Source organism: Artibeus jamaicensis, unplaced genomic scaffold, assembly GCF_021234435.1.
Source record: "Artibeus jamaicensis isolate MK-2021 breed Jamaican fruit bat unplaced genomic scaffold, CSHL_Jam_final scaffold_1283, whole genome shotgun sequence".
NCBI lineage: Eukaryota > Metazoa > Chordata > Mammalia > Chiroptera > Phyllostomidae > Artibeus > Artibeus jamaicensis.
The window spans coordinates 15,438,562-15,452,345 of NW_026522028.1; the positions used below are offsets into that span (position 1 = coordinate 15,438,562).

The window sequence follows — 13,784 nt, forward strand, 5'->3', positions numbered from 1 at the left end:
AGATGAATCAAGAGTGGGTCATAAAGTGGCATCCATATAATCATCATGAGGCACTTGTGGGTGTTGGCAAATGAGCCACATCTGTTGACAAAGGTGTGCATGAAAGAGGTGAAAGGTGCCAGAGTTGAGTGGGCGCAGACAAACACGTAAATTGACACTCAGAGATCATTGAAATACAGTGGGATGTGTGCAGTGCTAGAGGAAACCAGCGGTTGTTAGGGGAACCCAGAGAAGGGGCTCCCGTGGCTGGGCACCTGTGCATGTTCCAGTGAGTGCGTGAATGAGAATGAACTCGAGTGGACACGGGGCCCTTCCACCGCCAGGAGGGAGATGTCTGTTTGGGCTGTGTGGTCTGAGGAGTCAGGCCAGGGAAAACGGCTTTCGGCTGGTCACTGAGAGGATATTGCGGGTTCTTTAACAGTGTCTGATCAGAATAATTACTGTGGGCTACAAGCGTGGAGCTGTTTCTCTGGGCTCACAACTGCTGGCTTTATGGACCTGCCACAACCAGTTCAGAGCCCACTTGTCACTTTTGCCTGTGACAACCACCTTTGTGCTTGATTGATTCATTTGGTGTTTATTTATTTACTTGGAGAATAAGACCTAACTTGACTATTACTGTCATCAAAACATAATCAGAAGGGTGTTTCATAATGCAAGATAATTATTTTAATAGGCGACTATGATGTTTTTAAAAAATAGTGTGTTTCATGCCCTTTGTGAAAACAAATTGATGTGTAGAAAGATTTAAATGAGTCTCTCTTTATACCCTCTCAACCCCTTTTCCAAAAATACCACTGTTACATTGGGGTGTATTCTTCCATATAATTTTCTGTGCATTTACAATTGTGTTTGGGCACACATACCCTTTCTTTCATTCACTCAATTGTATTAGGCTCTTGCATATTAGTTGAGCATTTAATGGGTCTAGTTATACATTTATAAACATTTGTTGAATGAATACTCTGTACTAGATTCTGGGATCATATTGTACATATGTGACTTGGTCTTTTAACTTAATGCAGTAATTTTCAGCTGGTGTGCTGCAAGAATTTTTAAAACATGCAATACCTGAATTTAGTCAGGAGCACTGACCTCTTTCTCCTTAGACTGTTAAATAAAAAAATGACAACAGCCAATACAACAATAGCTCTCCAGCGTGACTGAATCAAAGTTATACTTATTTTTTGTCAGATCAGGAAAAAATATATTTTGGGTGTGCCACAGAATTTTAGTGATTAGTTTGTGTGTGCCATAGATGAAAAAAGGTTGAAAATCGTTGACTTAAGGTACTGTGGACCTTTTATGTGTCTGTATACATAGAGCTGCTTGCTGTGTTTAAAAGCTGTTTAGTTTCCCATATTACGTAGCCTCTCCCCTCAGTGGACATGCAGGTTGTTTCCTGAGTAGATCTTTGTGCGTGTGTGCATTTGCTATGGGACATGGTGCTTTCCTGAATATTCTTTCTTTTTAATGCTGTTTTGAGATTTTAACTTATGAATATGTTTTATAAATTCTTATTTTAAGATTTTATTTATTTATCTTTAGAGGGACAGGGAAGGAGAGAGGAAGAGAATATCAATGTATGGTTGCCTCTCATGGGTCCCCTGCTGGGAACTGGCCTGCAACCCAGGCATGTGCCCTGACGGGGAATCGAAGCATGATCGTCTGGTTCATAGGCCCGCGCTCAATCCACTGAGCTACACCAGCCAGGGCCTGAGTATTCTTATACATATAGTTTTGTCTACTTAAAACAAATCTTTTCTGTCTTTTTTTAAAAAATCCTCTCCTGAGGACATTTTTTTCATTGGTTCTAGAGGGAGAAGAAGGGAGAGAAAAAGAGGTAGAGAGAAACATTGATGTGAGAAACATTGATGTAAGAAACAGAGATTGGCTGCCTTCTCGTACACACCCCAACCGGGAATTGACCCCACAACCGCGGTCTGTGCCATGACTGGGAATGGAACCCGGGACCTTTTGGCCTATGGGATGATGCTCTAACCAACTGAGCCACACTGGCCAAGGCTTCTGTCTTTTAAAATGTTTAAAATTCAAATCAAGTATACATAATTTCTTGTTCAGATATATAACACTCTGCATTACCATTTGCTATGGATAATTGCCAGTGGACCATAAACTTGGAAGACAAAAGCTGTAAGGCATATATTGTTTAGTATCACAGATGCTTCAGGCTACAGCATTGGTTGAATGAGGCACCTTCAACACAATGGCAAGACTACAGGGGCCACCACCTTCCCCTCCCTATAGCTGCAGCAATTCAAGGTGGCATTGGCTTTTTTCCCTTTAAGTTGTAGTAAAATACACACGAGGTAAGATTTACCCTTTTAACCATTTTGGCATTGGCTTTTAAGCACACATTGGTGGGTGCCCTGTGTAACACCAGGTTGAGGCTTTAACTCTTTCCCTCCACCTTTCCTGTCCTTCCCTGGTGCCCCTCTGACTGTCTGCAAGTTTGTGTTCACAAACCTATTCCACAGACAGAATGTGGAATAGGTGCTCATTTGCTCATTCATCCACCTTTTTATATCCAAAACAAACAAGAGAGGGACACTGGTTCCCAAAAGGGGCAACAGACACAATTCAACTACAGATGACACTGGATATCTGCCTCTCCTTCCCCGAATATATGATTCCTTCCACTGTGTTTTTCAGACTTTGTTTTTTGTTGTCATCTGTCGGGTCATCTGCCTGCTTCTAGGCTCCCTCCCTTACACACTTCTACACGCCCCTGATACCAGGTGCTTCTCTCTGTATCTCTGCCCTCATCACAGCTTGTCCCTTCACTGCCCCCAAACCTCCTCTACTTCCTTATTGTCGATAAAAATAAAGTCCTCATTTTAGCATGACATCCAAAGTCCCCCTGAAATGTCCTCCTAATCTGCCTTCCTGGTTTTATCTTGGGCTGGTGGAAGAAGGGGGCTGCAGACCACAGCTTGTTCAGCTCACATGCCTTGGGCAAGTTACCTGACCTTTCTGGGCTCATCCATAAAGGTGGGGTCAGTGCCTCTAACCTGGTGTGAGGACTTGAGGGAAAGCACGTAAAGTGTCTAGCATGGTTCCTGGCACGTAGCAGACACTAAATCAATGTCTGTTTTCTTCATCTCCAACAAGGTTCAGTTGATTTTCCTTCTGTGACTTTTTACTTTACTTGCCCCCCTCCCTACCTCCCTCCATGGCTCAGAGGTTCTAATAAACGGTTCCCTACTAGTTCGACATTTTTCTACTATATCCATCCTGGTAGGACTCTGGAGCAAATGAGCGCTGGTGTAGCTATATCCCCTTTTCAGATAAACCTTGCCTTTGAAGTAGCAGGCAAGTGGATTTACTGTTTTCGGCCATGCACAGATATTCACTGTACACATCCCTAGGCTCATCCGCAGGGGACAAACAGTGCTGGTTAATGAAATACTATACATTTCCACTGCAGCAGTCCGGCCATGACCAGGGGGGGATGGTAAACAAAGACCCATGAGCTCCTTTTTTTCCCCTGACATGTTATCGTCTCTGAAGGGTCCTCATCTTTCTTGAGTTACATTATATTGAAATAAATTAATGAGTGGGACTTGTTCCAAGAAAGGTATGATACTGGGCTCACAAGATGAGTAATTTAGCACCCAGAATCCATGGGATATCCCAAGTACACTGGGTGATTATCTGTATTTAGTTAGTTAAGTTTGTATTGTTTTCCCATCCTGAATAGGAAACCTGGCCCCTTGTGTTAAGTTTTCAACTCAAGAACAGCTTCTTCAAGAAGCCAGAATGCCTGCTGCTCAGTAACTTGGGAAGTTGTTGTACCCCTAGCAGTTTTTGCTGATAAAACGTAGGGGAGACCACTGACTTTTCCACCCGTTAACTCCCAGGAACACATTTCCAGAGCTAGAGACTGCTTAGGTCCTGCTATTCCACAGGTCCATGAAATAAAAATGAGCCCTGGCTGGTGTAGCTCAGTGGATTGAGCGTGGGCTGGGAACCAAAGGGTCACCAGTTCAATTCCCAGTCAGGGCACATGCCTGAGTTGCAGGCCAGGTCCCAGGTGGGGAGCGCATGAGAGGCAACCACACATGCATGTCTCCCTACTCTCGCCCTCCCTTCCCTTCTTTCTAAAAATAAATAAATAAAGTCTTAAAAAATAAAAAGTAAAAATAAAAATGAGCATGGCAGCATTTAACTGGATCATGTATTAGGGTAATATTGATTTTCCCCCTTTGGGTGGAAGTTGAATATAGGACCTGTGTAGCACGGTCCTCGAAAAGTCCCATTTATTGATGGGCGGTAGATCTGTCAATATGGCTCTGGACCTTGGCAATAGGTTAGAATCACCTGTGGAGCTCTTAAATCCAAGAGTCCAGGCCTCATCCCAGTTCAGTGACATTAGAGCATCGAGGGGCAGGGGCCATGTATCTATATTTTTATTCCCCCCTCAATTTTTATTTAGAAACATGTCAAATGTGTAGAAAAGTTGTAAGAATAGTACAATGTACACCCATTATGTCCTTTTATAACCCTTTTTAAAACCCTGAATCCAATGAAAGATTGCATTGTATTTTGTTGTTATGTCTCTTTACTGTTTTTAAATCCAGAACACTTCCCTAGCCTTTTAAAAATCTTATGTGATATTGACTTAAACAAGAACTTTTAAAAACGAGGTCAGTTTTTGTAGACTGTCCCTCAGTTTGGATTTGTATGATTGCTTCCTCATGGTCAGATTTAGGTTAAATGTTTGGAGCTGGAACATTCTGTAGGTGATTAAGTCCTTCTCAGCACATCACATAAGGAGGCACCTGGTGTCAATTTGTCCCACCGTTGGTGACGTGGACTTTAATTCTGTGTCTGCCAGCTTTCTTCATTCTAAGGGGGCCATTTTCCTTTTGTAATGAATAAATCTGTAGGGAGGTGTTTTGAGACTCTGTAACTATCCCTTTCACTCAGTAGTTTAGAAACCATTGATTCTTACTAGAATCAACTATTGCTGTGATGGTTATAAAATATTGATTGTCTGTTTCTATTATTTCTATATTTATTAGGTTGACATTGTTTTGTAAAGAAGAGCTTATCCTTCTTACCCACACCTAACTATTTAATTGTATCCCTCTATCCATCTAGCTATCAACCTAGTTACCTATTGAACGTGTCAATATGAATTGACACTCATGAATTTTTTGAAATGAATAAATTATAATACATTCCCCAGTACATGCTGTTAGTGTTCCAAATTTGGCCTGTGGAAGTCCCATCAGGCTGATCCCAGTGTCCTTTTGAAATTACCCCTCAAGGGTTTGAGCACTTCACTGATTTTGGCAGAACCACTTTCTATTTGCTTCAGCCCTGGAAGAAGCCCTTTTTTTCTATGGAGACAGCTCTTGAGAACTGCTGTGTAGAAGGCCATCGGCAGTTTTATGAAAGCTCCCCAGGTGATTTCAATGTGCAGCCAAGATTGAGAGCCACTGGTTAGGGTCCTCCAAAGAAAGACCACTTGTTCCCACAAGGCACTTTCCAGTTGTCACCATGGTCATCTCTTGTCACCTCTAATACGTGGCACTGATTCATTGTTGAGGTTTCGATTTTCATGGGGAGTGCCATGCAGGGACTCATGTTTAAGTACAGGTCCCCCGCTCCAACCATAGAGAGTACAGTTCTGAGGTCTGCCCTACACGTCAACATTCTGACACAGGTGGTATCTGGAGAAAATGCCCAAAGTGACCTGAGAATTAGGGTCTCCTGATTCTCCTCTTTGGTTTTATCAGTGCTTTCTCCTTTGCAAAAAGATGTCATGATACTGCCATGTTCCCTAGGCATGTGGTAAAGATCCGGTTGATTAATGTAGTGGCTTCCTTGAAAATACCCAATGATTGAAATGCTTGTAGTTATATTTTTATTCTGTTATGGGGAGCGTGTGTGGGATGTAAAAAAAAACAGGACTGTGCAAGTATTGGAGGCTACCCATTGACCCCATAGACTTGTCTCAACCACTGTACTATTTGGTGTTATATTTTTATGGTCATCAAATGAATTGGCCTAGTAAAGTCTTCACATGTTATAAGCCCCCCTCAGAAGGCTCTAAAATATAGATGTGTGTGCTGTTTTGGAGGCTGAGTCATGTCACCCTTTTCAGTTTCTGCTATTTCCTTTTCAGAGAATGCAAATATACTACATTTCCTCCCCATCCAACCAGCTTTATTTCATTAAAAAATGAGCCCCAGTTCCCAGCAGCTAGCTGTAAGGAAACACTCCTGATTTGTGGGTTCTCACATTTTAATGATGTGCCATTTTAGCCCAGCTAGTCCCTTCTGCAAGCTCAAGACCTACAGCCAAGAATTCTTAAGAATCGTCAGACATGGGAGGCAGTGCCTCTGGAGTTGTACCTCCTGACTTGAAATCGGAGGCCCTCCACTTTTTAGCTGGAAGACCTCTGGTAAAGTACTTAGTCTCTATGTGCCCCTCAGTCTTCTTGTCTGTACAAGGGGGTCAGTAATCTACCCCAGAGGTTCAGTGTAATGATTAAATAGGGTAAGGCATGCAAGGTGCTTAGAAGTCTCTGGCACACAGTAAGTGCTCAGTAAACGTTAGCTGTTACTATTTTATCAAACAAAGCAGGTCATGAGTAAAAGGTGGTTATGAGGACTAGTGAAGGAGTTGAGGGTCTGCCTGTGTTCCTACAGATGAATACGTGTTCATACGTGTATATTCTGTGACTGTCATACAATATGGCAATAAAGTAGAGACATACCCAGTACGCCTCATTCATACTATTTTGGTAAGCCATGCCGCAAGTACATTTGCATGTGTGTCCATAAAGTTTGTGTCCCTTACTTTCAATTATGTGTAAGGAGTTAAGTTGTTCTGCCTAGAAAACACATAAAGGGCCGTGGCAATGGCCATGACAGGAAGGAAGAAAAACATGGGCTCTCTTCTTTCTATATAATTCTAATATAGAGTTATATTATTGGCCATAATCAGCAAATATGTTTAGTTTTTAAAAGAAAACTTTCTTTCAAGAGTCAGTTTATTCCATAGGGGAAAAAGCCCATTGAAATGTGTTAAAACTTGAGTTCATGTGAACTGGGCTCCGGGCGTGAGGTAATAGCTCCAATTAAGAGATTCCAGACCATGATCTTGGGAAAGTCACATTCTCCCCCCCCCCCAGTTTTATTCCATCTACAGAAAAGAGATGACATTGTTGTCATTTCTTTTTGAGATGGTCAGGACTGACTAGTAAACCTCAATGAAATGCCAGTAGAGGGAAAAATGGCAAATGACATCTTTAAGCTTCTTTAAATTTAAGGTAGATGGAGGCAACTGAAATGTAGCATCTCCATATCAATGCCCCCCCCACCTGAAGTGGGCTTTAGGTTGGGCAGAACTGGCAAACACGGTTGAAACAGTGATGTGCGGAAGTCGAGGCCCAAAAGAACAGCAGTCCGGGGGTTTGGCAGTTACGTGTGGTGAGAAAGCCCTGGAGAGGACCTAAGGCTGTGCTATGCAGTGTTGCAGGAAGCAGTTAAGTGCAGATCGCAGAGAATTTGGGACAAGACGTGAGCTGAAATGGTTCATCCAGCATTGAAGGGAGAGCTCTGAGCTCAGGCCAAGGAGATACTGCCACTTACTAGCTTGGTAACCTCGGGTAAGTCACAGCCCCAATGTTCGCATATGCAGAATGATTGCTCATTCTGGCTCCTTCTTTTTCCTTTTGAACTCATGTAGTTGACAGCATGTGATAAGGGTGATGGCAATTAGAAGTGCTTTAGGGAAGATTACAAGCTATCCTGGTACCAAAGGGAATAACTGTTCCTGCTCAAGGTCAGGTCAGGTGACCTTGACCACAGCAGTGTCTGCACACCCCCTGTAAGGCCTCACTTTTCTTAATCCTGTGTGTTGGCCAAGTGCCTTTGGGACTTTATGACACCAGTCGAATAATCTTCTTAGAGGCTTTTTAAGAATTATTGACTAGCCTGGCAGAGTAAATGTTTCATTTTTCCTGATACTAGACAGGACTTTATAGAAGTCCAAAACAGAGATTTGGGTGTACAGAAATCTGAGTATTCTGTTCCAGGTCTGGAATCTGATGGGTTAGTCTTTTCTTAAAGAATACATCACCCTCTCTCTCCTTTGCCATCTGTGTAGTGTTGGGTTAGATGCTACTTTTTACAGAGGGTTTTGAACTTGTTCACAATCAGCTAATACTAGGTCCTTACCAGGTCTTTAGATATTAAATCAGTTAGATGAGGACTTTGGGGACTTCTGTGGTTGTGAGTGTCAGGTTTCAGACATTTGCCTTTTTTTGCTTGTTTGTTTTGTGTTCAGATTTGTATCTATGGAGTTTGCTTTTAACATCACATTTAGCAAATAAAGCTCTTAAAGATCTACAGTAGAACTTCACCTTAATGGGTGTAGAAAGGGACAGACAAGTCATCAGGTGCTGGTTATGAGTGCCAAGATCACCTCGTAGTCTAGACTTCCTTAGCTAGAGTGAGAACTCTGTATCCTTTCTGATGTGGAGTGCTTGATTGGCCTTCCATTGTGTTGAAAGCCATGGACTAGTGGTGGAGTTCTTTGCACCGTGGTACTACACTTCCTGACTTGCCACCTGGGAAAAACCAGTTGGGGGGGCCCTCTGTCCCAGGGAGAGCCAGGGCCTCGTTGAGTCACCCTACTCTGCCTGCTGACAATGTAGTTATCACCTGGGAACTGGCCTGAGAGCTCAGCTTTTGTTCTCATCAGGATCAGGAGGCTTGGGATTTTGTACAAAGGGGTGGAATGTATTCTTGTAGTGGCAAAGATGTGCTTAGACAAGATAGTGATTCTAAACTTCTGCCCACTTCCCTCTGTTCAACTCTGTTCTTCCTTAGTGAGGTTCAGCCAGAGAAAAGTAGAACAGAGAGAACTAGGCCACTGGCTTTGAAAAATATTGATCAGTGAGAACATCAGATGTGGCAGACCTTCCCCTTTGTATGCTGTCCTGCTGCGTGGGGCCTTAATGTGGCCTGTGATCACTTCTGTGGGGACTTGCTTTCTCAGGGAAAAGATTAGAAAAGAAAAAAAAAAAATCCCTGTAGGCAGTGTCCAAAAATAATGTAAGCGTTTCTAAATGTTTCCTTGAAGCTGATGATCCCTTTGGTTTTCTAGGCCATGTGGTGGCAGGAAGGAATGATGTGAGGTGGTCAGCCTTGAATGACAATCTTCCAAGCAATGCTGCTCTCAGTTCCTTTTTCCTGGTCTCCGTGCCTGGCTCGGGCCCTCTATTGCTATCTCTCTGTCTCCTCCCGCTGCCCACCACCACACATACCACATGCATGTTTTTTCTCCCCAGTTATCCACAGCACACACACAATGCATGTGTGTGTGCTGTGGATAATTGTGTCAGGATTTGAACCAGCTCTAATGCAGGGAGGGCCTCCCAGCTGGGCCACACTGGGTGAGTGAGAGGCTATAACCTTGAGTGTCTTCTGGTCTTGAAGTGTGGTCCTGGCTTTTATCTTGATTTGCCTGGCTTGGTTCTGTGTAAGCAGCCAGGGATCCTGCTAATGGATCCCCTGGGAACAGAGTGAAGAGGACAGAAGTGGATTTGTTGAACCCCTGTGGGGCGTTTGAAATGGTACCAAGAGCAGGCTGAAATCTAATCAGTCTTTGCTTATCAGGCCTGAGTTCCAGGATGTTGAAAGGGTGATGATTAGTGAGAAAAAGGCCAGGACAGTTTATCTTTTCCTTTGCACATTGGGGAAAAATTTCCTCTGCCTTGCCATTAGCAGCAGACCATTCTTTTTACTCTACCATGTCATATCAGCTTTCATTAAAAATCAACAGCAGCAAATACAAAGCCCCATCCATGGAAAACTGTTTAAGGCAACACTGTGCTCCAGCGCTTCGGGGTGGGGTTTTTCCTTTTGCACCAACGGATCTGTTTCTCATATCCATGCCTTTCTGACCCAGCAGCTTTTAAAAGACCAAGAAGCATTGCTCTGCTTTCTACTGCCTCTCTCTGAGAGACCAGGGCTGCCGTGCCTCTAGCCATGTCCCAGAAAGCGTATTTGAGACGAGTCAGCTTAATTTGCCTGCATGCCTAGGAAGCCTCTCTTTAAAATCTAGTTTTGAGAGAAGAGCTGTATCTAAACATTTTGCTTTTCCCATTTAGGTGAGCGTCGGAGGCGCCGGTGCCAGGTGGCATTCAGCTACCTGCCCCAGAATGACGATGAGCTGGAGCTGAAAGTCGGTGACATCATTGAGGTGGTAGGAGAGGTAAGCGTGTCAGGCCGATGTGTGTGGTAGCCTTGGGGAGGATTGTCAGAACCTACCCACGGCTGTTTGGCCTTGCCTGTGGTGGTGGCGGCTGTTAAAACTCAAAAGAGACCTTAGAAGTCATCTAGTTAAGTCCTTCTCAGAAGAAAAGGGTTTCCGGAGAACAATGCCATAAAGCCCTCTGGGGGGCTGTTTAAAACCATTGTCTTGCTAACACAGTGTGCTAGGTGCCTCTGAAATCCCAACCCAGTGCCACAGCTTTCTGTTCTGCTTCAGTTACTAGTAGACTCTGGATATCCAGATGTGCTCCTGACCCATCTCTAGAGGATGGATTCTGTATTCATTGTGGGAGACTGTGTGGATTCGGAAGGAAAAGAACTGTCATTCCTAGAAGACCTAGTGTGTGCCAGATATGACAAGGGTCTGTACTAACAGGTCCCTTGGCTCATCACACCCACTTTCTGTTGTAGATGAGGAACAAAGCTCAAGAGACTCTAGAAGAGGCAGGGCTGAGGGTTGAAGCCAGGTCCACCTGGCTACAGACCTTGTACTTCCCACCGTACCACTGCCCCTTGTTCGTGTTTGGTCCTGGCTACTCAGGGAAGCCCTGATGGTGAACTGTCCCACCAGACTGTGGCACCGGTTTCTCAGGCTCCACTCCCTTGGGCCTGGGGTGGGGCCTGGGCTTCGGACTTAGAACCTGATCATTCATTCTGATTCAACACATGTTATCTGTGTATAGAAATACAGTTTTCTGATTGCTTTGGTTTCCTGACTGCCATTAGACCTTACAGAAACGCAGGATTTACAAGAAAGGAAGCTAGCAGTCAAGGAGGAGATTAGATGAGGGTAGGGGCTGATGCTAGCAACCAGATTTTCTGACTCTCATATAGACTTAAGGTGAGCGTGTGTCAAAGCTTTAACTCATTAATGAGGGGATCTGTAAGATGGTAAGGCTGGTTCAAAGAGAACTGTGAAAGAGCAAAGTATTTACAATCACTGAAAGAGAAAATACTTGATTAAGATTGCTAAATTAGATGTAAAACTATATAGTGTCCAACAGGACAATAAATCTGTAACCTCTGAGGTCATCTTTTTTAGGAGATAAATCACTTACATCTCTGCTGGTCAAAATTTATTTTCATTGCCACGTGATAAGAATCATTTACATTGCTTTCAGTTTTCTACCAGTCAACATCCCCACTAAGAGTTGTAAACTAACCTCATGAATAGTAAATAGTGTGTCAAACAAGATACATGTCCCTGGAGAATTCGTTAATAGGGTTTCCAGTGCGGCACTGGGAAGAAATGCAGTGACCCCTTTGCCTATTTCCAACTTTTGGATAATAGTATTTGTATTAATATGTCATTCATTCATTATTTTTTCCTAAAGATTTTATTTATTTATCTTTAGAGGGGGAGGGAAGGAGGGAGGGAGAGAAACGTCAATGTATGGTTGCCTCTCATGCGTCCCACACTGGGAACTGGCCTACAACTCAGGCATGTGCCCTGACTGGGTATTGAGCCGCAGTTGTTTGGTTCGCAGGCCTGTGCTCAATGCAATGAGCCATACCAGCCAGGGCCATTCATTATTTTTTTTATCCCTGCTGCCAAGCAGGACACATAGGAGATTTGTTGAAAGTTGAATGAATGAAAAATAGGCAACAGAGTAGAACATTTATGCCAGCAGTAGTAAAACAAATTTCTTAAGACCGAAACCATAGCCCTGGCTGGTGCGGCTCAGTGGACTGAGCACCAGCCTGTGAACCAACAGGGTCGCCAGTTTGATTCCCAGTCAGGGCACAGGCCTGGATTGCGGGCCAGGTCCCCAGTTGGGGGCATCACATTGATGTTTCTCTGCCTCTCTTTCTCCCTCCCTTCTCCTTTTTCTAAAAGCAAAACAAGTAAAATCTTTTAAAAAAAGACTGAAACCGTGGAAGGAATTTCAGAGGAAAAAACAGTGTGACTAATTAAAAAAAAAAAGAAGTCAAAATTTTGCTGTGATTTGAAGTGAATTTAGCTAAACAAAGAAAACAACAAACAGGAAAACAATTTGCAATAAAGGAAAGTTATTGTGTTTGTAGCATCTGAAAACATATTAGGAAGCTGCTGTAACAGTGATAAATGATAGATAGATCTGCCATAAACACAATCCCCAAAGGGAAAATTAAAATCTTAATGCCCAGAAAATATTCTATCCTGCTATTAATTACATAAATACAAATGAACACAATAATGGGTTCCTGCTTTTGAAATTCTAAGAAAATATTTAGTGCTTAGACTGTTGGCAATGCTCAGAAAGTGGTGACTTTGTATATTTTTATGAAGCTATTTAGCAAGGTATGTCAAGAGCTATAAAAATATGAATTAATACACTTTGACCCACTAATCTCACTCCTAGGAATTTATCCATGGAAAATGGTTAACAGGAAAAAATGTGAAAGGTGTTCGTTGCAGCGGTGCACGTGGTACTGACAATAATCAAGAAAGTGAATAGTTATGTACATTGTTATATTATCCAGCTAAAAGATTATGAAGCCATTAGGACGGTAAACACAGAAGCCTTTAAATCTGTATTTATGACAATACTGTGCTTTGTAATGATCTGTTGTATTCCTCTAACCTGCAAGCTCTTTAACAACAGGGATCTGGTTTTTATCTTTATATTCATGGTACCTGGAATAATGCCTAAAACCTAATACATACCTTAATAAAGATTTGATGAATAAAGTAAATTAATAAATGGGCACATGAAGTGATGTTTTGCAACGTAAATGAACAGATTACAACACACAATTGCAAGTACTAGGATATAGTCTTGTAAAATATATCTCCAGGCACATGACCAACAACTGAAAGGGGACAAGAATTGAAAATCCTTCTGTCATAGAAGATTTTTCCTTTAATGCTATAATAATGGTTTCTGAAACAGAAATCAAGGTAAGGAAAATTATTAATAACTTTCTGGCACGTATTGCCCACTCTCGCCTACCCATTGGCTGTAGGAAAGTGCACAGGGTTGGCTAAAGAAGGGATTCAGGGCTGCTTTTCTTCACCTAGATGACGTAGAACATCATCACCACCTGCAATCCCAGTCTTCTTTCCACTCACTGCCAGTTCAGGGCTAGGCTTCATTCTGGGCTTTCTTCAAGTAGGAAAAAGGAAAAATAGCTATGTGGCCTATGCTGTTTATGTAAAATAAAACATAAAAGTTGACCTTTAAATCCATATTTTAAAAATTATATCATCAGAAATGAATTCCCCTGTTGTTCCGATTTACCTGTAATATTGTAGGTTTGGGGCCATTTTCACTGTATAATATAAAGTTTGCCCTTTCCTCTTACAGAGGGTTTTGTATAAATGTCAATGGGTAGCCATTTCCTAGCTCCACTGAAAAGTAAAAACAAAATAAACAAAAACCCCAAATACACAAAGCCCCTTAAATCTCAGGGACTGATTGAGGTAAGACCATAGCAATAGCTTTGCAATGCTGTAAAATCAATTAATCTATTTGGTCAATAAAATTATAT

At 42.5% G+C, this 13,784-nt stretch overlaps 1 protein-coding gene across 4 annotated transcripts in view; it reads left to right on the forward strand.

Annotated features, from left to right (window-relative positions):
- SH3KBP1 (SH3 domain containing kinase binding protein 1) overlaps nucleotides 1-13,784 on the forward strand; it is a 319,293-nt gene that overhangs the window by 150,951 nt on the left and 154,558 nt on the right. For all 4 annotated transcript variants that reach the window (XM_037157523.2, XM_037157522.2, XM_053655820.1 and 1 more), the window contains one exon: nucleotides 10,151-10,254. In XM_037157523.2, coding sequence (XP_037013418.2) covers nucleotides 10,151-10,254 — 104 coding nt within the window. The remainder of the gene's footprint in view (nucleotides 1-10,150; nucleotides 10,255-13,784) is intronic.